This window comes from Choloepus didactylus, chromosome 4, assembly GCF_015220235.1.
Source record: "Choloepus didactylus isolate mChoDid1 chromosome 4, mChoDid1.pri, whole genome shotgun sequence".
NCBI classification, from domain to species: domain Eukaryota; kingdom Metazoa; phylum Chordata; class Mammalia; order Pilosa; family Megalonychidae; genus Choloepus; species Choloepus didactylus.
In genome coordinates this window covers 158,159,172-158,182,912 of record NC_051310.1, presented here as the reverse complement: position 1 = coordinate 158,182,912, position 23,741 = coordinate 158,159,172, and the positions used below count along the sequence as shown (strand labels likewise).

Sequence of the window (23,741 nt, the reverse complement as noted above, 5' to 3'; positions counted from 1 at the left end):
GAAAGCCTGGTTTTGGCATTGCTAAGTGAAGTCAGTCCTTTTGCAAGGCCTTAGGGACTCACAGTGGGCCGGCCGGGTCCTGGAGGAGTGGTCCTGGGGGGCCGGGGCCTCCCTTGTGTTTGATGCCTTAGTTTATAGCCGTGAGTGGGCAGCTCAGATAGACCTTCCCAGGAGCCACTAGCTGTGGGCTGGCTGCCCCCGAGGCCTGAGAACCAGCCGGGGGGAATCCCCAGGTTCCCCAGCTGGCCTTCCATGTCCTGAGGGCTCCCACCTGTGGGGACAACAGGTTAGAAGGACTAGTAGGAGGGAGAGGGGGGATAGAGAAAACAGAAAGGGAAGCAGGGCCTCAGAAAGGTGGGGGAGCCCGGAGGACTCACTAATAAAGGCAGATACTGGCCGGATCTTGCGGCAGCGTTTCTGCTTTTTGATGGCCATGGTGTCCTGCAGAAACGGAGATAAGTGGTGGGGTCAGGTTGCAAGTCCATGAATGTCACCTTGAGTCTCCTGTTCCTCATAAAGCCTTCTCCCTGGAGTTCATTCTGGCTTCCCTGCCTCGGGTGGCTGAGGCATTGGGAGGAGGCCAGGGGCTGGGCTGGATCAGGGCTAAGGTATGAGAACAGGTCCAGAGGGGAGAGTCCAGAGAAATGGAAGGGGACGGTGCATTGCAGATTCAGTGGCAGGGCCCAGGTTGAGGAGGGGAGCGGGGCTGTGGGGGACTCACGATGTTGGTCCCAAGCTCATCATCGGTGGTCTCCTCGTGGTCATGGCTCCGGCCTCGGCCCCGGGCGGACAGATCCTGCCCTTGGCCTGGCCCCACTGGTGGATCTGACAGTGTTCGTAGCTGGGCCAGGTGCCGGGCCTGGGGAGGGACAGGTGTGAACACAATCTGAAGGAAACTGCCCACCAACCAGAGCCTGGAGGAGGAGGGTTTGGTTGGGGCAGATGGGGTGACAGGGGGTGTGATGGTGGGGGGTGTCCCCAAGCTGGGGTTAGGAAGCCTCACCAGACTTTTGTGGGAGTGGTATAGCTCCTGTAGGATCTCATCCACTATGGAGTTGGTCAAGTAGGTGACGACTGAGAGCTTCACCTCACTGTGGACATAGGTGGGGCTGCTCAACCACCCCTTTCCTGGGCCCCCGAGCCTCAGCCCCTCACTTTCCCAGATGCCTCAGAGATGGGGCCAGCTGGTCTGGATGTCCATGGAGAACACAGCTGCTATTGTAGAAAGCACCTTAGGGTTCCCAACACCCATGTTTCCACAAATGTATGCCCAGTCCCACCCCCTGATTCCCCCAGACCAGGTATGTGGGTATGACAGAGGACAAAGAAGAACTGATGGAGGAGAAGAAGGAGCAAGGGGTGCCAGGTCAGGGCCTTGGAACCCCAGGGGAATGGAGCTAGGTAAACCAGAGGGCTGAGTAAACCCTGCTGGCTGCTACTGCCATGGTAGAAAGCAGCACTTCTTGAGCCTGGCTGTTTCAGGGGCAAATTTAACAATTTTCCTTTGCTTTGGTGAGTGGTGGCATCCAGACCCAGAATGAAAGAACTCTAGGGGGCAATGAAAACTGGGAGTTGGGAGAGAGAGTGTAGGCCACGTCTTTCTTTGTCCATGCCTCTGAGAAGGCTGTGCTTTGCTCCTAAAAGTCAATTCATGGTGAAATGTGTGTGTTCATCCGTGTGTGCACAAACTCAGCAATTATATTTCTAGGGCAAAGACCAGTCAGACCCTAAATAGCAAGGCTGCATTTAGTGAAAGATTTATCTCTCCTAATGGAGATTGTGCCGTTCATTATTCATTGCTGAAAACTTAGGGCCCCAATCCCTAAGTGCTTTGGGCTGTATCCAGCCGTGCCCCCACCCGGCCCTCCGCCGCTCACTCCAGCTTGTTCTGAATGTCCTGCCCCGCCTGCTCCAGCAGTGTCCCTCGGATGAAGTTCCGGGGCACAGTGACCCGCTCCGCCACGTTGCTCAGCATCTTGTTGTGCCCCTCGGCCACCCGCATGGCCACGGGGCATAACTCCTGCGTGAGGCTGACCATGGACTCCAGGATCACCTAGTATGGGTGGGTGGGTGGGGGAGGAGGTGAGAATCCCTGGGGGACAGGGTCAGGGCTGGCATCCCAGAAGATACTGCAGCCTATCTACGCTACCCCCCACATGTCGAGACCGAGGGACCCACTGAGGTCAGTCACCGAGACTGTTGATGGCAGAGCCTTGGAAACTGAGGCTTCCCCACTTCCCCATCAGTGCTCCTTCTACCTAACCATATGGACGGTGGGGAGAGCCAGCCCAAGTGTCAGAGTCCAGACAGGAGAGGTCAGAGTTCTGGGGCCAGCATCAAAGCTAGCAGAAAAAAACAAACAAACCCAAATCTGATTTTGTTGCAATGCTTTGGCATAGTGGAAATGCAGGTGGTCTCAACTCTGCATTCCCTTCTTGCCCGTTAGCAATCTCCCTGCTCCAACCTGAGCGCTTGGCCTAGGGTCTTGTTCTCTTTTGGGCTTCCCACCCTGGCCTCCTCCCTCCTCCAGGACTTGCCTGTAGCTCCTTGTCCACAGCCTTGGACACCTCACTGGCTACTGACTCCAGCCTCTGTCGCACAGGCCCGTCGTTGGCCAACACGTGGCCCAGCTCATACAGGCTGGGAAACAGCTGGGAAAGGAAGGGGTTACAATCAGAGAGCCAGAATTGGGCCCTAGTGGGTTCCTGGGGAGCCCTGGGCTGGGAGGGCAGATGGATAGGGCAGGGTGTGAACACCCTTGGGTTAGCATGGCTGGCCTTCTTGGGTCCTCCAGGCTGTCAGGGAAGGGTGGGGCTGCGGAGACGCCGGCAGGCTGCCGAGTGCTCACCGCCCGGGAGTTCTTGGCATCCTTGATGAGGTCTCGAGCGTAGAGCAGCTCATCCTGCACGGGCTCCAGGGGGCACAGCCTCAGCGCCCGCACCTCCTCCTGCACACGTCCGCACAGCCTCTGCAGCATCTGGAGCACAGCGGCGGGAGTGTCAAGGGGGGCCCAGGTGCCCATTTCTGGGTCCATTCGTCTTTTCCGTTGGGCAGCACTACTGGTGCTGGCACTGACAGTGGTGGTTGTGATGCCTCCTGATGGCCTGTTCTCTTACTCCTTCTTGGGGAGTGGACTCAAATGCCTAGTTGAACGCCCATAGTCTTGTGCACCCCTGGTCTGTGGGCTGCCTGTTGTTTGCCCATGTCTTCTTACATGTTGGGGCCCCCTTTTCTGAACGTCCTGTCTTTCTGCTCTACCACATGCTCAGTGATGGGCAGCACATGATGTCCCCCCACCATGTGCTGTCTCATAGCGCCTGTGCTCAGCATGCCCCATGGCCCATGTGTTCCGGAGGGAAACGTTTACTTGCTCGGCGCTGCTGGTCACCAGGCCCTGCTGCAGCCTGAAGGCCTGCTCCTGGGGACAAGTCTGCGTGTGGTTGTTCCTCACCAGGCACCACTGGATCTGGAGATAATGGAGGTGGGTGAGGTCAGGGCCTGGGGATGCACGCTGCCCCCTGCCCCTCTCAGTCCTCCCTGCCTAGTCTGCCACCTTCTGCCAGACGTCCTCGGTGCGCTCGGGGGCGCTGCGGTAGGCTTGGGAGATGTCACTCACAGGGAAGGACATGAAGCGCAGCGTGTGGTTGCTGTGGGACATAGTAGCACAGCTGGGTGGGTGACAGGTGAGAATGGGAGGCCCCTCTCCCCCAAACCCACCCACTGCTGACCATTTCCTCTCTTCTTTTCCAACCTTCTATCTGGCTCTCAACCTTTTGCCTTCTGACCTGGTCCCCTTTCCATGGCCCTTCCTAATGGTTCTGTCAAATAGGCCAAGCGGGCTGGCTGAGGCTGGGGCGGTGCAGATCTGGCCCAGGGAGGCTGGGGGATTAGATCTGGACAGAGCCCTGGCCCACTCACCTCTCCAGGGCCCTCGCGATGTCCAGGAAGCCCAGTGCAGAGGTATTGTTCCGATCCCATAGGATGGTTCTGGGAGGAGGGTGAGCACAGGCTTATCACCCCTCCCTCTGAGTCCCTGTTAGGGGCCAGGGACACAACCCTCTCTGGAACCCGCCTTCCTTTCCTGGGAAACAAGGCTGACTTGGAGACCACTCTGGGGCTGGGGGCCTCCTGCACACTGGGGTGCAGAGCAGTGAGTCTCGGCAAGCAGGGAGGGTGTTTGTGTGTGGCAGGGACTGGGGCTCCAGGACAGAGGGTCCAGGTGAGGGCCCCACCTGAGGGAGGAGTTGATCTGCAGGGCCTTAGAGAGCATCTTGGCCCCGATGTCCTCCATGCCGTTGCCGCTCAAATCCACCTTAGCCAGGCAGGTGTTGCTGCCCAGGGCATTGATGAGGATGCTGGTGCGAAGCTTCAGCCGGGAGTCCGCCACCGACAGGGACTGCAGGGACTGTGTGGGCAAGTGGGGAGGTTGGGCCCTGTCCCTGCAGCCCCTGCCATGGCAGGTCCCTCCCCAGGCCCTGTCACTCACGCAATCCTCCTCCTGGATCAGCTGCACCAGCTTGTGGAGGATCTCCTCCAGGGTCCTGCAGGGAGTGGGGACCCAGGGTCAGAGGAGTGGGGGCTGGGGTCAGGCTCTCAGGGGCTGGGGGCCAGGGGTAATACACCATGGGGTGGATGATGGGTGGATGAGGGTGGGGGTCTCACTTGGCCTTGACATTGAAGTTCTTGCCCAGGAACAGGTGCTTGAGAGATTTGTTCTTGCCAAGGGCAGGCACCAGCGTCAGGAGGTCCGAGTCGAACCCTGGCCGGTAGATGGGAGAGGCCCGGCCTTGAAGCCTGAGGCTCGCTGGAGTCTCCTCATGGCCTCTCTGCTGTAGTCCAGGTTCCTGCCCCCACCAGGTCCCCAGGCAGCCCCACTCACCATTGTCCGACAGATCCAGGCTACCCACGCAGGTGACAGCCCCTAGCTGCTCCTGCAAAGCCTGGGCTCCGGCTGCCCGGAGCTGGGGGAGGGAGAGGGAGAACGGGGAGACGTAGGGATTGGGGGGAGATAGGGCACTTTTGGTGCTTTCACACCAGGACTTAAGCTCACCCCGCCAGGTTGTCTCTGGGGTGTAAAATCAGGGAGGCTCCTTCTCCCCAACAGAGCCTCTCCTGGGGCTCTCTCTCCCTCCCTTCAGCCGGAAAAATCTCCAGGCAACTACTTCCAAAATAGCTTGCTCCTGCCCCCTGGTGGGAAAGCCTGGGATCTCCCACTCCAAAGCTTGAAGGGAGGAGATTCTGGGGGGCTGAAGATGAATGAATGGCCTCTGGAATTGGGGGTGGGGCATACAGCCTGTAGGCTGAGACAAGGAAACGGAGGCATGGCCAGGTCAAGGGGGTTGCGGAAGGCCAGGGTAGAGGCGGGGAGCCAGTGTTTGACTTAGGTCAGAGAAATGAACACTGGGGCGATGGGTGGGGTGGGGGGCACAGGCAGTGGGGTTGGGGGGACTGAGGGCTCACCTCACAGCTGCTAAGGTCCAGGTGCAGGTCACTGAGGTGACTGTTGAGGGAGAGGCCCTGGAGCAGCGCCCTGTGGGAGCAAGGTTGGTAGGCCCACCTTTACCCCTCATCCCCGTCCCCTGTGGTTCTCTTAGACGCCCCTCCAACCCGGCACCCACCCAACCTGAGGGACTCCAGGAGCAGTCGCGTGGCTGACAGGTTGACATGGCTCAGTGTGTAGGCGCTGCTGAAAAACTGCTTGAAGGCTGATGGGGCCTCCCGGCCCTTCCTGCAGAGACCCTTGGGGTCAGCAAGGGGGAAGGACACCCACGGCTTGCCCCATCCCTCCCTGCACCACCACTTGCTCCCACCTGTGGGAGCAGCTATTTCGTGCCAGGTTGAGGTAGGTAAGGTGGGAGCAGCAGCCGTGGAGCAAGGCGCTCAGAAGCTGTAGGGAGAGACGGGTGGGGGGGTCTTAGGGGCTGGGAGAAGTGTCAGTCGTGGGGTGGGGTGTGAGGATGGCCTCCTCCTTCCCATCACGGTCTCACTTGTCACCCTCTAAGGTCAGTCTGTGAGAACCCTGCTGTGGGTGCTCACTTAGCCTCTTAGAGCCTTGGGTTTCTCCTTGGAAGAAAGTGGGTCTACTCCCTGGTTGGCCTCCAGGGGTGGTGGAGAGGGCCTTGGTTCAAGTTAGGGAACATGTCCTTTCCTCCGGGGATGCACCCCTACACCAGGGTGCACGGCTTGGGGAATGGAGGGAGGGATGGCTTTCAGGCACAGCCAGCACAACCTTGGGTGGTGGCCTGGATAAAGTGCTGCACAGGTATGAACTATGGGCATGGCCTTAGAATCCAGCTGACCCTGAGGTTGGCCCACTTGCTCTGTCCTGCCTTGACTCCTCCTGCCCCCACCTCGGGACTCAGGAAGAGAGGGGAGGCAGAGACACGCCCTGGCCTCCCCAAAGGCACCTCAGTATGGCTCCCCCGTCCCAAGCCCTCACCAAGTCGATTGCACAGTCTGTCCCCGACAGGTCCAGGTGCACCAGGGCATTGGGCTGGGCCAGGAAACTGTAGAGGGCCTGGGGAGGGAAGGAAGGACAGAGGGGCTGCAGGGGGAAGGGAGGGGAGATGGAGTCCCTCCACTCCCAGGGGTGACAGGGCTGAGGGCTCCCCGGCCCTGCAGCCTGAGCTTCCGCAGGGGCTTGAGGCTGTGTTCCATGGACTCACATTGGCCTCTTCCGTGGCGAGCAGCCCAGGGTTCTTGCTCAGGTCCAGGTATCGAAGGGAGCTGGCAAAGGCTGGGTTGGCCCCAAAGGTCTGGCCCAGTGCCTGGAGCCCTGAGCACAGCGGGCACTGGGCTGGGTTGGCCCCCATCCCCTCAGTATACAACTCTTCCTGATTCCTGAAATGTGGCCCCTTTTCCCTCCCTGGTCCCTAGGACAGTGCATGAGAGTGTGGGTATGCCTCGGGGGCCTGACACCCCAGACAGCACTGGGGGAGGGTCAGGGGCCAGAGGTCAGGGCGGGTACAAGTACCTCGAGGGGAAATGGCAGTCTTGGCCAGGCACAGTTTGGTGAGGCCAGTGGGGAAGCAGAGAAGCTGCTGGCTCAGACTGAGGAAACCTGGGAAGTGGAGAGAGAATGGGTCCAGTGAGAGGGCTGGGTGGGTGCAGGTAGTGCAGAGTTAGATTTGGGGCTTGAGTGGGGTACAGGCCTGGGGTCAAAGATGGAAGTGTTGGGGTAGGGGCTGGAATCAGACTGGAGAGCCCCTGTTTACACTTGGGTTGGGCTCTGGGCTAGGACTGGGGTCTCCCTTGAGGTAGGGGTAGGATTCAAGGCTGGGGCTCACCCTTGTCCTCGATGGGGTTGTGGGACAGAGTGAGGGCATGCAGCACACAGCTCCCGTTCTCCCCAAATACCCCGGCCAGCTTCTGGACAAAGTCCCTTCAGAGAAGGGGAGGAAGGATTTGTCCTGAGCTGGGCTCCAAGTTCCAGCCCCTGGGCTTCCCCTCCTCCTCCACCTGCCTGGCTGCCTGGGGCTGCACGGGACAGAGGCACCCCCTACATAGGGGCGTACAGGGAGTTTGTCCACTCCAGATTACTAGGGGGCATTCCAGATCTTGGGAAGATCTTGGGAAGCTATGCTAAGACAAAGCCTAGCAGCCAACCCTGCTTGGTAGTTGATCTAAGAAGGGGATGGTTTAGGGGGCATGAAGCATACTGGGATAAGGTCATGGATCTGGGGATCAGGAGGCTTAGGTCTTAGTTCCAGCTTGACCACTGACTTGCTGTATGCCCTCTTTGGGCCTCAGTCTCCTCTTCAGTAAAGTGAGGAGCTGGATGAGACAGTCCAGAGGCCCTTTTCATGCTCTGATGTTCTGGAACCCTAAGACTAAATCAAGGAGGCACCCTTGCCCAAGGAGGAGGCTGGCCTCACGTCTTAAGCCCGGCGTTGTCCAGCACCAGCTCCTCAAGGCTCCCCGACTTGCTTAGGGTATGTAGCACCTGTTCTAGCACTTCGGAGCCCTGAAAACAGAGGGGGTCCTGCAATCAGGAGGAGGGAAGGGCACTACTCTCCACACACCACCCCTGCTGCCCTCGCCCCTCCTAGTCCCTACCAGCCGCAGGTCCTTGCAGAAGAGTTTGGTGAACCACTGGTTGTAGGCCAGAGCTGCCACCATTAGAGCCAAGTCTCTGTGGGGAGATTGAAGGGAGAGCAGGAAAATGGTGAGCAGGTGGCTGAGACAGGAAAGAAGAGGCCAAGGATGGGATGGCTGGGCCTGGATGGGTAGATGGTTGGGGAGGCAAAGCTGGGGCTGGCAGTGGGACCAGAAGGGAGATCCTGGGAAGGGCCAGGGGTGGGGCTGAGGCTGGAATTTGGGGGTTGAGTCTTTGCCCCCTTAGCTTACCTGCTCTCCAAGTGGCTGAAATCCAAAAGATTGAACTCCCGGCTATCCTCGGCATGGTAGATCGTGTCCACATCCTTTGAGAGGTAGAGTTGGCTCACACCTGCTCCCCTCATTCTCCTCCGCCCCCTCCCTCTGGGTCCTGCCTGCCCACCTGCTGGGCCCCTGCCCAACGCACCCATTGCACCTCCTCACGGCAGTGCAGCCCATTGTAGTCACACAAGGCGGCATAGGTCTCAGAGAAGCCACCTGTGGGGCAGGAGATGGGCTGGCTTCATGAAGGGGAAGGGGTGGGGAATAGGCTTGGGGTTCAAGGAAAGGTCATGGTCATTTTTGGTGCCAGTGTTCTGTGTTTCTTTTACATCATGAACCTCTTGAGGTCCTGGAGCTCACGGAATCCTTATGGAATCATGGAATGACAAAGGACCCTGGACACAGGGCAAGGTGACTTAGGTCCCACTTCCCTCAAGTCTGCCCCTGCTCACCACAGACACTGTGAATGGTAGATGTGGAAGTCTCAGAGTTGGGGGATGTGTCTCGGGGCCCCTCTGGGGTATCTGCATTTCCACGTCGGATTGGACACCTAGAAGATGAAACAAGCCCATCCCAGAGATGGATGGAAAGAAGCTCTGTCAGTTCTTCCCCTGGTTTAACCTCTGGATACCCAGGAGTGGGGTGGGGACATGAGAGGAAGGGAGAGGGAAGGAGACATCTCTCTGCTGTCTAACCCCTTGGGAGGCTCCTCCTTTGCCACTTACCCAGGGCCAGGGCAGACCTTGGAGAGGGCAGAGCTCACATGTCGGGTCACCTGGTCCACACTCTCGGCTGAGGGCAGCCGCATGCTCACTGTGCCACGCTCCGTCTCCACCAGGATCTGTGGGAGAGGGAGCAGCAGGGCCTCTGACACCGACTCTCTCCTCTGGCTGGCCCAGGAGGGGCGCCCCGACCTCCAGTGCTCACCTGGTTCTGGCTGAATGTGTTGAAGGCACGGATCTCCAGGACATTGAAGGAGCTTTCCACCTGGGAAGGCATGGGGATGGCTCAGCTCACAGGAAGGGCCTGGCTAGCCAGACTCAGAAGGGAGCAGGCTGATGTTTTCCTGCTCCCCAGCCCAACTCACCTTGGCTGGAATTTTAAGGGGGAAGAGGTGGAGGCGCCAGGAGGTCAGGGCCTGCAGAGAGAGAAAAATGTCCACAGCTCGTGGCAGCTACCTGGGTTCTGGTCTGCCTGCTCCTCCTGCTGGTCCCCTCAGCCTGTGTGTAACCCCTGTCAGCAGTGGCCCTCTCCTCTGGGAGTCCTCCCTCCCTCTCACGCCCCACTTGAGATGCCTGGATATATCAACTCAGTCCAGTCCTGCCCCCCTCCCTCAGGAGTTGTCTCCTCAGCCTCCCCCCACCTGTCTCTCTTTCCTACTAGGCTCTGTGCCCTCATCAGCCTCCTGCCCTCGCTGCCCCCTCCTTCCCCCAACTCCCTGCCCTCACCAGCACTCGGTCCTCAAACTTCTTGGGCTTGGTCTCCAGCTTCACGCGGTGCTGTTGGAGCACAGCCCCTTGGCTCAGGCACCTCCGCACGCTATCTGCAGGTGGGTGGGGGCCTGCTCAGAGCTCCCCTTACCCTGGCCACCTCCACCCCCACCTCCCTAGGGTCCGCCAGACAGAGGCAGTGGCACGGCCAGATGGGAGGAGAGACGGAATCAGAGAGAGACAAAGAAGGGCAAGGGCAGAGACCCTTCCTTCTTGGGAGACTTTTCTCTTCTTTTAAGGAGAGCAACATACACACGGTGAGTCAGTGTGTAGGGGCATGGTGGGGGTCCCTTTGACTCTATTCTAGGTGGTCTGGGTGTGAGTTCCTGCTTTTACTACGAGTATGAGCATGCCATCTGAATCTGTGTGTGGAATTGGTGGGAACTGTTAAGTGTGAATGAGTATGCTGTGCTTGCAGTTGTGGAAGGGGCACAGAGCCAGGCAGTTCTGGTGTGTGTGGGGTGGGGATGGGGGGGAGGAGTTAGTGTTTATATGAGCCCCATACCCATCTGCTGGCAGAACCATCCAGATATCCTATAGTGTATGTATGTGTGTGTGTGTGTGTGTGCTCGCGTGCATGTGTGTGGTGGGGGTGCTGTTTCTGTAAAGATGTGTGTACACACATCTCATGATTGTGCTTGTGTGTGTGTGGAGATGTGGGGAATCGCCACGGTGCAGCATGCCTCTGAGTATCCTTAAGCGTCCTGGTGTCTGCGTGGGCCAGCCTGTGCTCCCTCCCCTGGGGGTTAGGGTTCTGGCAGTGCTGGGAGGTCTGGCCTTGGTTTGCGCTGAGTCTGAGACCCACACAAACACCAGAGGCCTTGAGGTCAGGGTAGGGGCTAGTGAGGTGGGGGACAGTCTGGGATGGGGGCTGTGGGAGGTGAGTCGTAGAGACCCTGCTCTTGGTTTTAGCTCTAATCCAGGGCCTCTTCCCTGAATCCCTTATTTGCTCCACTGACCTGGGCGCTGCCCGGCTCCTAGGGGGCTCTACAGGGCCGGTTCCGGGGCGGGGCCGCGAGGAGGGAGGGTGTAGAGCCAAGCAGCGGTCAGGACCAGGGGCAGCTCCTACCGCCCGGCGGGGGCGGGCCTGGCCCCTCCCGGCGGGAAAGTCGGGGCTCTCCGGACGAGAGACTGGACGCTTTTCCAAGGGGTGAACAAGGAACGCCCAGAGTCAGTCCCCAGGAGGGCAAGGGGGCTGCAACTGCCACCGAAGAGCGGTACAGGCGGCGCTGGGACGGAAGGTCCTGACACGGTGAGGCGGGAGGGGCCAGCGAAGGATGCTCCGGGGACAGCGATGCCCAGAGCTGGGATGCAGGAGGGGAGAGCTGCCCGGGAGCCGGGATGCATGAGGGGAGCGGGAGGCACCGGGACTGGGGTGTACCGCTGGGAGGAATGCACTGGCTCTGGAGTGCTCCTGTACGGGGCGTCCCGGAGATCACGGCAGCCTCGTACCTTGCAGCTCGCGGGTGAGCTCCGCGCTGGGCTTGGCCATGGCGGCCGCTGCTGCTGCTGTTGCTGCAGAGGAGCCGCCGCCGCCGCCGCCGCCGCCGCCGGGGAGCCGCGGCACATGCTAGACCTGGCTCGGGCAGGGCCCCGGCGCTGAGCGCTGCAGCAGCGGCCGAGCCCGCTCCTGTCAGGGGTGGCTGCGCGAGCGCTCCTCCCCCCGCCTCGGAGGGCCGGGTCTCCCGCCCCGCCCGGAGAGGTGTCGGACTGAGCATGCGCGCCGCGCCGCCGACCCGCGTGAGACCCCTCCCGCCGGCTCCCGCGTGCGACGGCCAGTGTGCATAGCCCCGCGCCCCGGCCTTCTCCGGGCGGGGGTCAGCGTCCCCGATATCCGCGCCATCCGCTCCTCGGGCACTGTGGGCCAATCCCATTTCTTTTGTTTGTAAACCTGAATGCCCCTGCCTTTCCCCCGCCGGCTCGGGACCCATCCAGCTAGTCCTCGCTGACCCAGGAGGACCTGGCCGGATTGGGGGGTGGGGGGGCGCGGTTCGTCCTTTCCCGCTCGCTCAGCCTTGGGGATCCCTGCGGCGTCCCTGGCACCATCCCTGGGGGTGTGAGGCTGAGAGTAGCACCTGGGAGTTCCCGTGCCACCTCCTTCTAGCTGGCAGCTCTGCAGACACCTCCGCCCTTGAGCGTCACGCTCAGGTCTTGGAGACAGGGAGTGGGGAGGGTTAGGATCCAGAGATCCAGCGCGCCCAGACGCTTACTTTGTGCCCAGCTATGATCCCTAAGCGTCCCATTCTGAAAAATGAAGACGTTGACTCGAAGCAATATGATCATCTGCATTTTATTTGTACTCTATTTGCAAGTTGTTAATTTCAATCCTGCTCCGTCCACTCCAGGTTTCTTCTCTTCCATCTCCCCTCAAATTCCCTAGATACCCAGGAAAAAAAAAAAAAAAGAAAGAAATAGTGGGTCTTTGCCAAGGTAGACTCAGCCTTCTCAGCAGGCCTGCCCTGTGTTCTCAGGGAAAACCTTTATCCAGGGCTGCAAGCAACAGCAGGGATCCTGAAAGAATACACCCCCACGGAAGGGAAGGTGGGCTTATTTCACAGGGCAGAACTAATTTGGGGGAGTGCTATGTAAGGTGAGCAGTAAGATAGGCAGAGGTGGGAAAGGCCAGTTGGAACATGCTGGAACAGGACCCAGGAATTGGAGCCCAACCAACCTCTGCCCTGGGTTCTCTCCAGGTCCTCAGAGCCGGGACGGGGTCCCCCCAGCAACCACCACTGTCTCCCCAGTGATGTAGCTGGCGTCTTCAGAGCACAGGAAAGACACTATGCCTGCACAGTCCTCTGGCTTGCCTATCCTGGAGAATAGGGGGAACAAGGAAGTAAAATCAGACAGGCCAGGCCCCTGACCCTGGCTGACAGAGAATGGAATTCTCTTCAGGAAGCACCAGATGATTTTTCAGGCTCAGTGTACAGAGTTCTCATCTGTCAGTGAGGGTTACCATGAGGATGCTGTTACCAGTTAGTGTAAGCATAAATACTGTACTCTGCCCAAACCATTACATGCTATATTCAAATAATATAGAGAAACTCTTGTTTTTTAGAACTCAGTACACAAAAATCCAAAGTTATATAGATGAAACAGGGGAGTAGTTATTTCATACTTCAAAAGAATTGCTTCACGTGTGCGTGGTACTCAAGTGTCAGGGAGTCTGTGTGACAATAAATGGTGTGTTTAAAATATGATTCCATTTGTACAGGTTCAATTTAGGGATGATTTTTTTTCAGGAATCAAGTTTTGTTCCTTAAAATCAGGTTAACTTTGTGAGAATCTGGTAATTATCATTTGTATCAGTGATTGCATAGTTTAGGAAATCCTTTAACTAACTGCCATAGAAAGTTCTAGAGGTGGGGAGAGTGAATAACCCAAAACTAGGAGGTCTGGATTCGTAGTTCTACCAAAGATGCCCACATCTCACCTTCGTCCAATTAAAAAACAACCTCTGGAGTGGGGCCTGAACATCTGTATCTTACAGAGCTCCCTGGGAGATTGTGTGTAACCAGGACTGAGCAGCATGGGATCAGGTGATTCTTTGGGGCTCAAGGATAGCAATACCCTGATTTATAAATGAGTTGTGAACTAGGCCTGTGGCTCCTGCCTAACATCAGAATGGCTGTGGGAGAACCTGAGAGAGTCTGAGCTCTCTGGACCAGGTCAAAGTTAGATATTGTTGGCATTTGTCCTTGAGGGGAGAAGCTGAAGACAAGAGAGTGCCCAAAGCCAGAGAGACAGGGAGACTGAGGCAAAGGAGACGAGTGAAGGTGCCTGACCAGTTAGTCAGCCCATCGGAGAACAGGGTAGTTTTCTTAGGCAAGGGGAGTTCTAGGCTTGGTAAAGTTTTTCATTCCTTTTATTTAGATTGTAGGATCATCAAACCAAGCTTTGGAAAGATATCAGACTCTTTTTATTTATGGGTAACTAAAAAATTGTGATTTTGCTTTTTGTGTAAGAGCTGTGTGTCTGTTTCCCTGGTGGCCAGGGATGCCCAGAGTAGAGAGAGGAATCAGGGCTTCTCCAGTGCCTCTGCTCTCTGAAATCTGGACACGTCTGTGATGGGTTTTTGCAATGGAAGCAGACTCCTTGCACACCCAGTTGCAATGATACAGTGTTTATGAGCTTGTAAAGTCAGTGTGTTTGAAGCAGAGAGCATGCTTGAACTGCCTGTGCGACTGAGGGAGAAGGAATTGTGGAATGTGTCAGGGACCAGACTTTTCCATCTTCATCCCTTCTAACCCACCCCCCCTCCCCCCGCCCCGTGACAGACCTTACCTTCTTATCTGCAAGGTTTCTTTTACGCTTTCTTCTCTTTCCTTGCCTGTCCACAACTGTAGGAAGAAGGGAGAAGCTAAGGGGAATCTTTATGTGAAAGAAGACGAAACTGAGGGTGGGGTGGGGAAGAGACTTCCTGTCCTCACATCCATGGAGAGGAAGAAGGGAGAGACCCTCTTTTTACTTCTTATCCCTTCCTAGCTCCCTGTGTCTCTCTACTGCCCTCTTGTGTTTCATTCCTGCAGGTTCCAGTGAGGCATTTCCCTGGGTCCCTGAATAGTGTGGTCTCCCCAATTCTCAACACTTAAGGAGATATAAAATAGCTTGAACAGAGTCTAGATTCCCCAGTGTCCAACCCACAGTGTCCAAAGGAGTGTGTACATGTGTGGGGTCTGATCTGGGGAGGGTGGCCGGCATGGAGAGGCAACATGGGACAATCCCAGGGAGGTAGGATGGAAGTGGTTGGGAGCTCTGGACGAAGGAACTGGGCCTCTGCATGCAGGAAGTGGTTGCCTTTCAGGGAGGTCCCAGTGGGATGGCAGGCTCCCCTTCCTCACCATGTGGCTGAAACTGGTCTTGATGAGTCCAGGTGCCAGGCAGTTCACTCTAATGTTTCTTGGGGCCAGCTCTGCTGCCAGGTTCTTGTTGAGGCCCAATAAAGCTGTTTTACTGACATTGTAAGGGGCCAGGCCCTGTGGAGTATAGAGAATATTTCCAGGTCATTCTTCATTCTTATCATTAGACATCAAAGGCAGTGGTCAATAGGACATCTCCAATAAGGGAGGGTCACAGTCAGGAAAGTGTCCTGTGTGTAAACTTTCCCTGGGTTAGGGTTTCTGATGGTAAGGTGTCTATTTTGTGGGAAGGAGCTTGATGTATGATTCCAAGAGGGAGCACAAACTTCTTAAGGCAAATGGAGAGGTGGAAAGGTGTGGGTTGGGGGGAAGGGTGGAAGCAGCAGAGAGAGGTTCTTACAGGAAATGGGCTGTAGGCTCCTATGGAGGACACAATCACCACTGAGCCGCCTCTGGAAAAAGAAGAGAGCTGACCCTCTTCCCAGTGGAGACCCCTGCCCTCAGCCCCCATGGGAACCCCCATACCCAGGCTCCCTCTCACTCTCTACCCTCGTTTCTCCATCTCTGGCACCACCGCTTTGATCAAAAGGAATGTGGCCTTCACATTAATGTCCAGAATCTGAAACCAAGAGAAGAAAGGGAAAACAGCATGAGGGAAGAGACTTGGAGGAGAAAGGATGAGGAGTTGTTGTGGGGTTCAAAGGATCTGTTAGTTAGAGCTGATGGAGACCTTGAGATATCCACCCTGGTCTTATGAGTGGAAGGCACCAAGGGAGAAGTGTCTGTCACAAGCTTATCTGGCTGGTTAATGACACATTATGTTCAGGCAAGAAATAATGAATCTGGTTTCATCTTGTTTCTTAGCAGCCATGTATGAATTGGACCAGAATGGACATTGACTTCCAGAGCTGACTTGGATTTGAGTGGGGTTTTCTTTGTTTTTTCCAAGTGGAATTGGATCTGCTTCCTGGACCTTTCCCAGAGTGGGCTGTGCTTCTCAGGAAAAATGGGGTGTGACCTCGGGCACTTGGGATTGTTCCAGCACATCTCTGGTCTCTGAGATTAAGGAGTGAGATGCTCTTTGTCCTCTAAAATGGATTGTCTGGCCAAGCATTTATTGGAAAGCAGAATCATGAGGATGCATTTTTGGGGGCAGGGGGTTATAGGCTACAATCAAAACCCCCACATCTGTGATATAAAACAAATGTATAACACTTGTTTATATTTTTCTAGGCACTGCTGGTGTTGGGGATTGAATTGTGTCCTCCACAAAAGGCATTTTCAGGTCTAAACCCCTGTTCCTGTGGCTGTGAACCCATTTGTATATAGGACCTTTGAAGATGTTACTGGTTAAAGTGTGCCCAAACTGCATGAGGGTGGGCCTTAATCCAGTATGACTGAAGTCCTTATAAGCAAAGGAAATTGGATACAGAAAGAGAAGCCATGGAGAGCAGCCAGAGCTGGAAGTCAATATAACCAGGAAGAGAAAGGAGAAGATGCCGCCATGTGCATTGCCATGTGACAGAAAGGCCATGGACCAAGGATCGCTGGCAGTCAGCCCCAGAATGCCACAGTGTTTGGGGAGAAAGCATTGCTTGAAATGCCTTGATTTTGGACTTCTAGCCTCAAAACCGTGAGCCAATAAATTCCTGTTTTTTAAGCCAATCCATTGAATGGTATGTATTTTAGCAGCTGGGAAACTAAAACAGCTGGGATATTCCACTCTTCTTTCCATCACTCCCCAGTGTCCCTTGCTAACCTCTTATGTTGAAAAATTCCAACTTTACAGGAAAGTTAGAATCACAGTACAATGAATATCCATGTACCTTTCACCTAGATTCCCCAGTTGCTCACATTTTGCCTCATTTGCCCTATCTCTCCACCTATGCAGTTTTTTTCCTGAACCACTGAAGGTGAGCTGCAGACAGTGCAATGCTTCATCCCTAAATACTTTATCATATGTTTCCAAAGAAAAGGACGTTCTCTTACACACCCGTGACATTTAACACTGATAATACTTTTATCTAATATGCTATCCGTAATAAAATTTCCCCAATTGTCACGCAAATGTGTTTACTCAAGGATCAGCCATTGCATTTAGATTTGATGGGATGTGGTGTTTTAAAAGATAGCAAACTAAAAAGAAAAATTATTTGGTTTTAAAAAAATAATTTTCATGCGGTTTCTATTCAGACTGTTCCTGAAAGATGAACAGAGACTCATGAAAGATTCTCTACTTTAAGGAATATCAGAATCAGGAGCTGGCTCACTGAAGAACATTTTGGCACTTGGGTCTTTGTATCTGTGAAACACTGATAAACAAACTATAATATTTTTATGTCCTTAAACTTCAGTGTTGGGAAATTACTGACATCACAGTAAAAAACAAAACCACAGGGGGTCATGAAAAATTCAGCATTTCCAAATCATGTGGGAATATTAACCTTAGTAAACAAAGACAAATATTTTAATTATGGCTTTATAATTAAAGAATCTAGAAATGTGAACTACATTATAAATATAATGTAGATTACACATTCACGTAAACACCAAAATTTTTACGCTTAAATTTAGATATCTGGGTCTCAGATTTTGTTGACACCGCTGTTAAGAAGAAAAAAGACCAGGTGTTGTTCAAAGGCAGTATGTTACATATAGTGGCAAATTTGGTCATTTCACCAAAACTGGTATTTCACTTATAAGCTATGAATGTTTCCCAACCAATGAAAAACCATTCTTTTTAGGCAACAGTAAAGGGGACGGGTGGGTGTGCTAGTTCAAGAGTATATTAGTTATTGGCATATTAACTGCAATGAAGCTGCTTAAGTAAACCAGAATGAGGATGGGGGTGGGAGGGGGGAGGAGAGCTGCAGGAAGGGAGCAGAAGGCTAGCAAGGAGCAAGGTGAAGAAGACAAAACTGGGAAGGAGTAGAAATGAGAGAACGGAAGGGAGAGAGGAAGCTGCCACCCCCACCACCCTTTACCAGGTGCACCCAGGTGTGTGGCAAATAGGGATGAGTCATCACATTTACACTACACTTGACAAACACATTCTAAAAGCAGACTGGGTTTGTGCTGGATGCTTGCAGAGGCCTGCTCCCTCTGCTTTAATCCCCTCTCACCTTGTCCCACACCTCCTCAGTGGCATCCATTAGGTTTCCAAAGAAAGGGCTGGCAGCAGCATTGGCGATCAGGATGTCAATCCCCCCGTGAAGGTTCAAAGCCTAGAGAGAAGAGTAAGGTTTGGATCAGGGCCACAGGTTAGTAAAGGATATGCAATGTTGATTAAGAAGTCCTTCTTAGGAACAGCTGTCAAAATGACATCTCTTTTTCTTGAAAACTTTTCTCTGCAAAGCTACCCTAAACTCTGCTGCTTAATGTTTAAGGTTGCTTTATTTCTTTTGCATTCTTCTTCCTGCCTCCCCTACCACCCCCCGCACCCCCCCAACACACAGTTTTTCTAAGCCTATGTCTGGTCTTTTGCTCTTTTCTGTACACTCTCTACTTTGGAAAGTCTTTATTCTCATGGCTTCAACTCCCACCTCAAAATCTATTTCCAGTCCCCTCCTCTTTTCACACTAAGTCCCAGCCCCATTTCTCCAAGTGCTTACTGTCTGGTTCTCCTGGGATGAGTTACCATTACCTTAAACTCAACCTGTTCACACTTACCTGAAGGGAGAAACCAGATTAAATAGACCCACAAAAAGTTACCACTGGGAGGGGCCTTTAAGATTGTCTCGCCCCATGTCCTCATGGTGTAGGCGATGAAACTGAGGTTGAGGGAAGTTAACTTCTCAAGGTCACGTATTCGAACAGGAGTCCTGCTCATCCCACCTTTGGGAGAGGTGAAATGCTTTGCTCAGGGCACAAAGCTAGTTAGTGGGGCCAGTACCGAGGCAAGAGCCCCTGACTCCTACTCTCTAGAGCTGAGTTTTTTCTAACACAGCATACTGTACCCTTTTGTTTAAAACCGTGCCACGTTTGGTTTAAGAAAGTTTCAAAATGATGCGGGAGAAGAGTGAAGACTGCAGTGTGGGTTGTCTGGGCAGAAAGGTGGCTGCCCAGCAAGCAGAGGAGGACTGTCTGTGCAGAGCTAATTTGTAAGCCCTCAGAAAGGGAGCTGGAGTCACTCTGGAGCTAGCTGCCCAGGAGAATCACCAGGGGGATGACACTCAGTTATGATGCTGTTTTTTTCTCTTTCCTCTTATCTTCTCTGTGGCCTGGAGGCATGACAGAGACAAGGCAGAACTGAGATTTAAACTAGGAAAGTCAAGAAAGGCAACATCTCACCTCCTTAATAAGCTAAATAGGTGGTGGAGGCATTTGCAGGAGTAATGAATGGCCAAACAGAATCTGCCAACGAGTTTTCATTATTAAGCCGCCCCGAAACCAGACTGTATTTGCCCAGAACTGGCCATTTTGATGCCTCGGGCAAGTAGCACTAAATGGGCTTTGAACTTCACGATTTGGCGCACAGAGGGGTGTTATTAACAATGTGCACCATCTGCTGGCTTCCCATTTTAACTAATTATTCTTGCTAACTAGGTGCTAAGCTCAGTTGTTTCTACACTGAGGAAGGAATGCCCGTGCTGCCAACATGTAAATTTAACAAAATTTAAAAGCACATAACCATTTAAAACCAGTGTTAACACTTTTTTGCACCCTTTAAAATGTGGAGTCCTGGGACAAAGCCCCAGTCATCTGCCTTGGTCTTGTGTGAGCCTCGGGCTTTTCACAAGGACAGGTGAAGATTAAGTTAGAAAGTGATGTTCACTGCAATGCACAGAGATTGTTCACTTCTGCCGTGCATCTCACTCCCTTTCCCTTCCAGGTCTATCAGCACGGAGAGGGGAAGAAGGCCAGGTTGTTACTGAATGGAGACAGAGTGAGAGATTAATGAGAAAGGTACCTAGTACCACCCAGGTATCTTCTTGGTCTTGCTCTACATTGTGTGATCACCATACTATAGTCATTAGGAGTTGTTTGCTCTGTGTTTTGATAGCTATATTTTTTTTTTAGGAAAAGTATTATCAGGTGGAGAGGCAGGCTGCCCTGGCTTCCACTCATCAAGCCTTTGAGAAGCTTCACGGCACAAATTTGCAGGCCACTCAAAAATCTATTTCCAGTCCCCTCCTCTTTTCACATTAAGTCCCAGCCCCTCACGGCAGGAGTAACAGCTGCAAGAGGTAGACGACATCTCAAACTGATGGCAACTGTTCGGTCATTCTGTACTCTGACATCGGTCACGCAAACTATCTGAGAGTCATCCCTCCTACTTTCCATTTCTTAATACCAGGTTAGAAAAATCTCAGTGGATTCCTAATAAATATCTGTCAGGCACATTCATCCTGGTCTCACTGCCTCTGGGGACCTAAATTACAGCAACAGCTTCCTAGCTTATGCCCTTAGCTTGGATTCTTCTCTACTCCAATATATCTTCTACCAATGCCAGATTATTCTTCCTTAATAACCATCTTTATCTTGCTTGGAAACTCACATGGCTCCTTATTTGCTACAAGAAAGTCTAACTCCTTTGGGAGGCTCTTGAGGCCTGTGCTGGTTTGTATACTATGTCTCCCAGAAAAAGCCATATTCTTTAATGCAATCTTGGGGGGGCAGAGGTATTAGTGTTGATTAGGTTGGGACCTTTTGATGGAGTGTTTCCATGGAGATGTGACTCACCCAACTGTGACTCACCCACCTTTGATTAGGGTATGACCTCTTGATTGAATTTTCAATGGAAATGTGGCCCCGCCCATTCAGGGTGGGTCTTGATTAGTTCACTGGAGTCCTATAAAAAGAGCTCACAAACAGAGGGACCTCAGAGCAACTGAGAGTGACATACTGAAGAGGAGCTGCATCCTAGACAGACATTTTGAAGACGGCCGTTGAAAGCTGGCATTTTGGAGAATGCCATTTTGAAACATAACCTGGGAGCAAGCAGACACCAGCCACATGCCTTCCCAGATAACAGAGGTTTTCCGGATGCCAATGGCCTTTCTTCAGTGAAGTTACCCTATTGTTGATGCCTTACCTTGGACACTTCTATGGCCTTTAGACTGTAACTTTGTAACCAAATAAACCCCCTTTATAAAAGCCAATCCATTTCTGGTATTTTGCATAATGGCAGCATTAGCAAGCTGGAACAAGGCCTTCTCCCCTACCCTTCCTACCCAGCCCCTTTCTGGCCTGCATTTCCAAGCCTGTGTTTGCTGCTCTGGACTGACAGTGTTCCCCTCTCTCCTTCTTTCCCTCTTCGGCTGTCTGCTCATTTTGCAGGGTCATCTGGGACCCCATCCCTACTCCATCTGTCCAATCCCACCCATTCCTCAAGGTCTAGCTCAAGTCCCACTTCTGGACCAGGGATATAGGAGGAGTTAAGTGGACCGGGTGGGGCCTAGCCAGAGGTCATTTTTCCCGCAGGACTTTGATGGTAAGTTGCCCCTTACATTTAAATGACTAGTCACTAATTGGCTTAGGCTCCCGATTGGCTCCCTTCACCCTCAGGATCAAGGTCCCAATCTTAGATTCCCTCCAGCAGTCTCTGCCAGCCAAGGTGGCTTCCTCAGGCTCATGCCACAATCTCTCCCCACCCCCCCAAATTGTTGCTTAAGGTTTTCCTCTTCTAAGACTACCCAAATTATTTCTGCCAACCTTCCAATCTGTTAGCACAATCCTGTGTTTCTCCATGCTGGGGCAGATTCTCCCTTCCATTCTGGGGAATACAGTTTGTGCCCAGAGCTTGGAGGGAAGAGAAGTCTCCTTTGTCAGATGTTCATATTTTCTTGTGCAGCTAGAAGGCTAGTGTTAAGTACCAACTCTGACACTGACTTAGACACTTTCTTAGAGACTAAGGTCCAAGTGGGCACCTGAGGCCTGGACCTGTGCTAATGGGCAAATGTCAGGTAGCCTGCTGGTAGTGGAAAAAAAGAAGGGAGCCTGGCAGGTTTATTGAATCATAGCTCTTTCCCTACTGGCCTTGGGAACTTATCTGGACCAGTCTGTGTATAGTGGGAGACTAGTCCTTGCCTTGCTGGGTTGTTGTTAGATTTAGAGAAAAATTGTATAAGGGCTAGGAACATAGTCTGTGGCACACAGTAGGTGGCTGGCACATGGTGGGCTGTCTCCCATAGGTTCCCAGGGGCCTCTGCTCTGTAAGCTGGAGAACAGGGGATTGTGTATTAGTTCATGGTTGGGAACAACTATTTTGTGATTTGATTTACTCTTCTCATCTGCTCAATTAGATTGGAAACTACTGGAGAACCAGGACCAGCTGCTTTTTTGTGTGCCCTGAGGAATGCTGTGGGGCTTGAAGCATTAGAGTGGTTTTGATTCTCTGACTGGGATGGGATGATTCTCGGACTTCAGGACATGATAGAGGGGCACACAATAAACATGTGCTGGTGGACTGCTGTGTGTGCCAGTGCAGCCCTGTTGATAGTGCTGGGGTGGATCACCCCAAAGCTGTACAGGAAAGCAGGAGAGGAGGCTCGGGCTGGCTCCTCTCTGGCCCCTCCTGGCTCTGTGCCCATATTCCTCTTGCTCACTGTGGCCACCAGCCGCTCCCGGTCCTCGGCCTTCCCCACGTGGCACACGGTGCCCGTCACGCTCAGCCCCTCCTCCTGCAGTGCTGCCACCGCCCGGTCCACGTTCTGCTGCTTCCGGCTGCTGACGACCACGTGGGCCCCGTCCTGGGCCAGGCGCCGGGCGATGGCCAAGCCGATGCTGGGGGCAGAGAGAGACAACAACTGTAAAGCTGGTACAGCAAAGAGATTGAGGGCTATGGAGTCAGACTGCCCAGGTCTGAATTCTAGCTCTGTCTCTATGTGACTTCCATGTGTCTGTTTACTTATGTGTAAAACAGGCTTAATGGTACAGCTATTACCATGCAGACGGATGTGCTTAGAAGGCTTTCAGTACTCAGTTACTTATTTTTATTATGGTCACTGCCCTTGGTTTGGTTCTAGTCCATCTGCCTAGGTTCCTGGGATCATCTTCCACAGGCACCACCTCGGGTGATAGGCCCCCACCCTGTAAGGACGGAGGGGAGAAAGAGTCACAGCAGCCACTTCCATGATTTGAGGGTCTCACTCAAAAGAAGCCCTGCCCTCGAATACCTGCCTTATTATTCTACATCATTCTCAAAATTCTATCCTTAGTTATGTTTTAGGCTGCATGTGAAACGGTAGGTTTCTGGTTACAAATGTAAATATTCCCCTGGGAGTAATGGCTACACATTTTGCAATAGTCCGCCTTTGGCATTTTCACATACATTTGCATCTTAGATTTGCGAAGGGCTGGCATCCAGCAAAACCCTATGAGAATGGAAAACGGGATGGGCCAGTGTAGTGGGTCAGGGGAGGCCAAAATGTATAACCTAAGCAGAAATCTGACACATGGATCTTGAGCTCCATCTAGGTAAGGACTGGGCTTCTGGGAGACTTGTAGGGGTGTCCAGGAACTTGTAGGGGGGGCCCTGGAACATTTTCATAGTTGATGGAGTCAGTGGGATAGGAATTTTGAAATCTGGACTCTTGAATTTCTGATTTCTGGTCTTCCCAGATTCTCCGTGAGGCCGGTTGGCTGGGGCAGCCCAGAGCACGGGGGAGCCGTGACATGAGGGCTGGCAATGGAACCAGGAGATTCGACCTGGATGAGGGGCTTCAGGCCGACCACGCGGTTCCTTTCTGCCGGGAGGGGCCGGGCTTTCGCCGCTGCTGAGGGCCCGACGACAGGGGCCGCTGGGAAGCTGAGGTCAAGGGATTAGTTTCTGTTTCCAGACAAGGGGCCTCAGGGACTTCGACCCGAGCACTCACCCGTCGGTAGAGGCCGTGACTAGGGCCACCTTATTCGCGTGCGGGTCCCGGCGCACCATCCCGGAGCTGACCATCCGCACCGAACTCCACGCTCGGGAACAAACACTCAGCAGTAGCCGTGCCTTCTGCATGGCGCCTACAGGCAGTGCAAGGTTCGCACTGCCGGAAGAGAGGTGACGGCCGGTTGAGAGGCTAGGCGA

General features: G+C 53.7%; 2 protein-coding genes and 1 long non-coding RNA gene across 13 annotated transcripts in view; 1 reads left to right on the top strand and 2 right to left on the bottom strand.

Moving 5' to 3' along the window:
• CARMIL3 (capping protein regulator and myosin 1 linker 3) overlaps positions 1–11,481 on the bottom strand; it is a 16,855-nt gene extending 5,374 nt beyond the window's left edge. For all 11 annotated transcript variants that reach the window (XM_037834587.1, XM_037834590.1, XM_037834591.1 and 8 more), the window contains exons 1-31: positions 11,319–11,481; positions 9,825–9,919; positions 9,464–9,514; positions 9,304–9,363; positions 9,102–9,217; positions 8,829–8,926; positions 8,522–8,592; positions 8,347–8,420; positions 8,056–8,131; positions 7,875–7,963; positions 7,287–7,381; positions 6,974–7,060; positions 6,666–6,775; positions 6,440–6,517; positions 5,811–5,887; positions 5,624–5,728; positions 5,461–5,530; positions 4,880–4,961; positions 4,663–4,759; positions 4,487–4,541; positions 4,233–4,405; positions 3,919–3,987; positions 3,554–3,647; positions 3,368–3,466; positions 2,849–2,977; positions 2,538–2,651; positions 1,878–2,053; positions 1,004–1,091; positions 722–859; positions 378–441; positions 63–271 (exon numbers count right to left, since the gene is read on the bottom strand). In XM_037834587.1, the coding sequence (XP_037690515.1) occupies positions 63–271; positions 378–441; positions 722–859; positions 1,004–1,091; positions 1,878–2,053; positions 2,538–2,651; positions 2,849–2,977; positions 3,368–3,466; positions 3,554–3,647; positions 3,919–3,987; positions 4,233–4,405; positions 4,487–4,541; positions 4,663–4,759; positions 4,880–4,961; positions 5,461–5,530; positions 5,624–5,728; positions 5,811–5,887; positions 6,440–6,517; positions 6,666–6,775; positions 6,974–7,060; positions 7,287–7,381; positions 7,875–7,963; positions 8,056–8,131; positions 8,347–8,420; positions 8,522–8,592; positions 8,829–8,926; positions 9,102–9,217; positions 9,304–9,363; positions 9,464–9,514; positions 9,825–9,919; positions 11,319–11,358 (2,979 nt within the window). In that variant the 5' untranslated portion in view covers positions 11,359–11,481. The remainder of the gene's footprint in view (positions 1–62; positions 272–377; positions 442–721; positions 860–1,003; positions 1,092–1,877; positions 2,054–2,537; positions 2,652–2,848; positions 2,978–3,367; positions 3,467–3,553; positions 3,648–3,918; positions 3,988–4,232; positions 4,406–4,486; positions 4,542–4,662; positions 4,760–4,879; positions 4,962–5,460; positions 5,531–5,623; positions 5,729–5,810; positions 5,888–6,439; positions 6,518–6,665; positions 6,776–6,973; positions 7,061–7,286; positions 7,382–7,874; positions 7,964–8,055; positions 8,132–8,346; positions 8,421–8,521; positions 8,593–8,828; positions 8,927–9,101; positions 9,218–9,303; positions 9,364–9,463; positions 9,515–9,824; positions 9,920–11,318) is intronic.
• Positions 1–16,144, top strand: part of LOC119532330 — a 24,091-nt gene extending 7,947 nt beyond the window's left edge. Inside the window, exons 2-4 of the long non-coding RNA XR_005216517.1 lie at positions 3,270–3,481; positions 9,987–10,123; positions 15,959–16,144. This is a non-coding gene — a long non-coding RNA (uncharacterized LOC119532330). The remainder of the gene's footprint in view (positions 1–3,269; positions 3,482–9,986; positions 10,124–15,958) is intronic.
• On the bottom strand, positions 12,138–23,741 carry LOC119532329 (dehydrogenase/reductase SDR family member 4-like). The gene is made up of 9 exons (XM_037834604.1): positions 23,542–23,741; positions 22,273–22,450; positions 17,848–17,949; positions 15,274–15,344; positions 15,126–15,177; positions 14,708–14,842; positions 14,151–14,206; positions 12,538–12,678; positions 12,138–12,242 (listed from the first exon to the last, which is right to left on the bottom strand). Exons 1-8 carry the CDS (start codon positions 23,670–23,672, stop codon positions 12,564–12,566), a joined length of 840 nt encoding a protein of 279 aa, XP_037690532.1. The 5' UTR covers positions 23,673–23,741; the 3' UTR covers positions 12,138–12,242; positions 12,538–12,563.

Bases quoted from the DNA above. Each gene is read 5' to 3' on its own strand.
- LOC119532329 (XM_037834604.1), bottom strand. From the start codon at position 23,672: ATGCAGAAGGCACGGCTACTGCTGAGTGTTTGTTCCCGAGCGTGGAGT. The intron at 17,950-22,272 runs GTGAGCAAGAGG...TCTTCTCTCTAG, and splicing joins GGGAGCGGCTGGTGGCCACA to GCTTTGAACCTTCACGGGGG. The intron at 12,679-14,150 runs GTAAGGTCTGTC...CCTATTCTCCAG, and splicing joins GAAACCTTGCAGATAAGAAG to GATAGGCAAGCCAGAGGACT.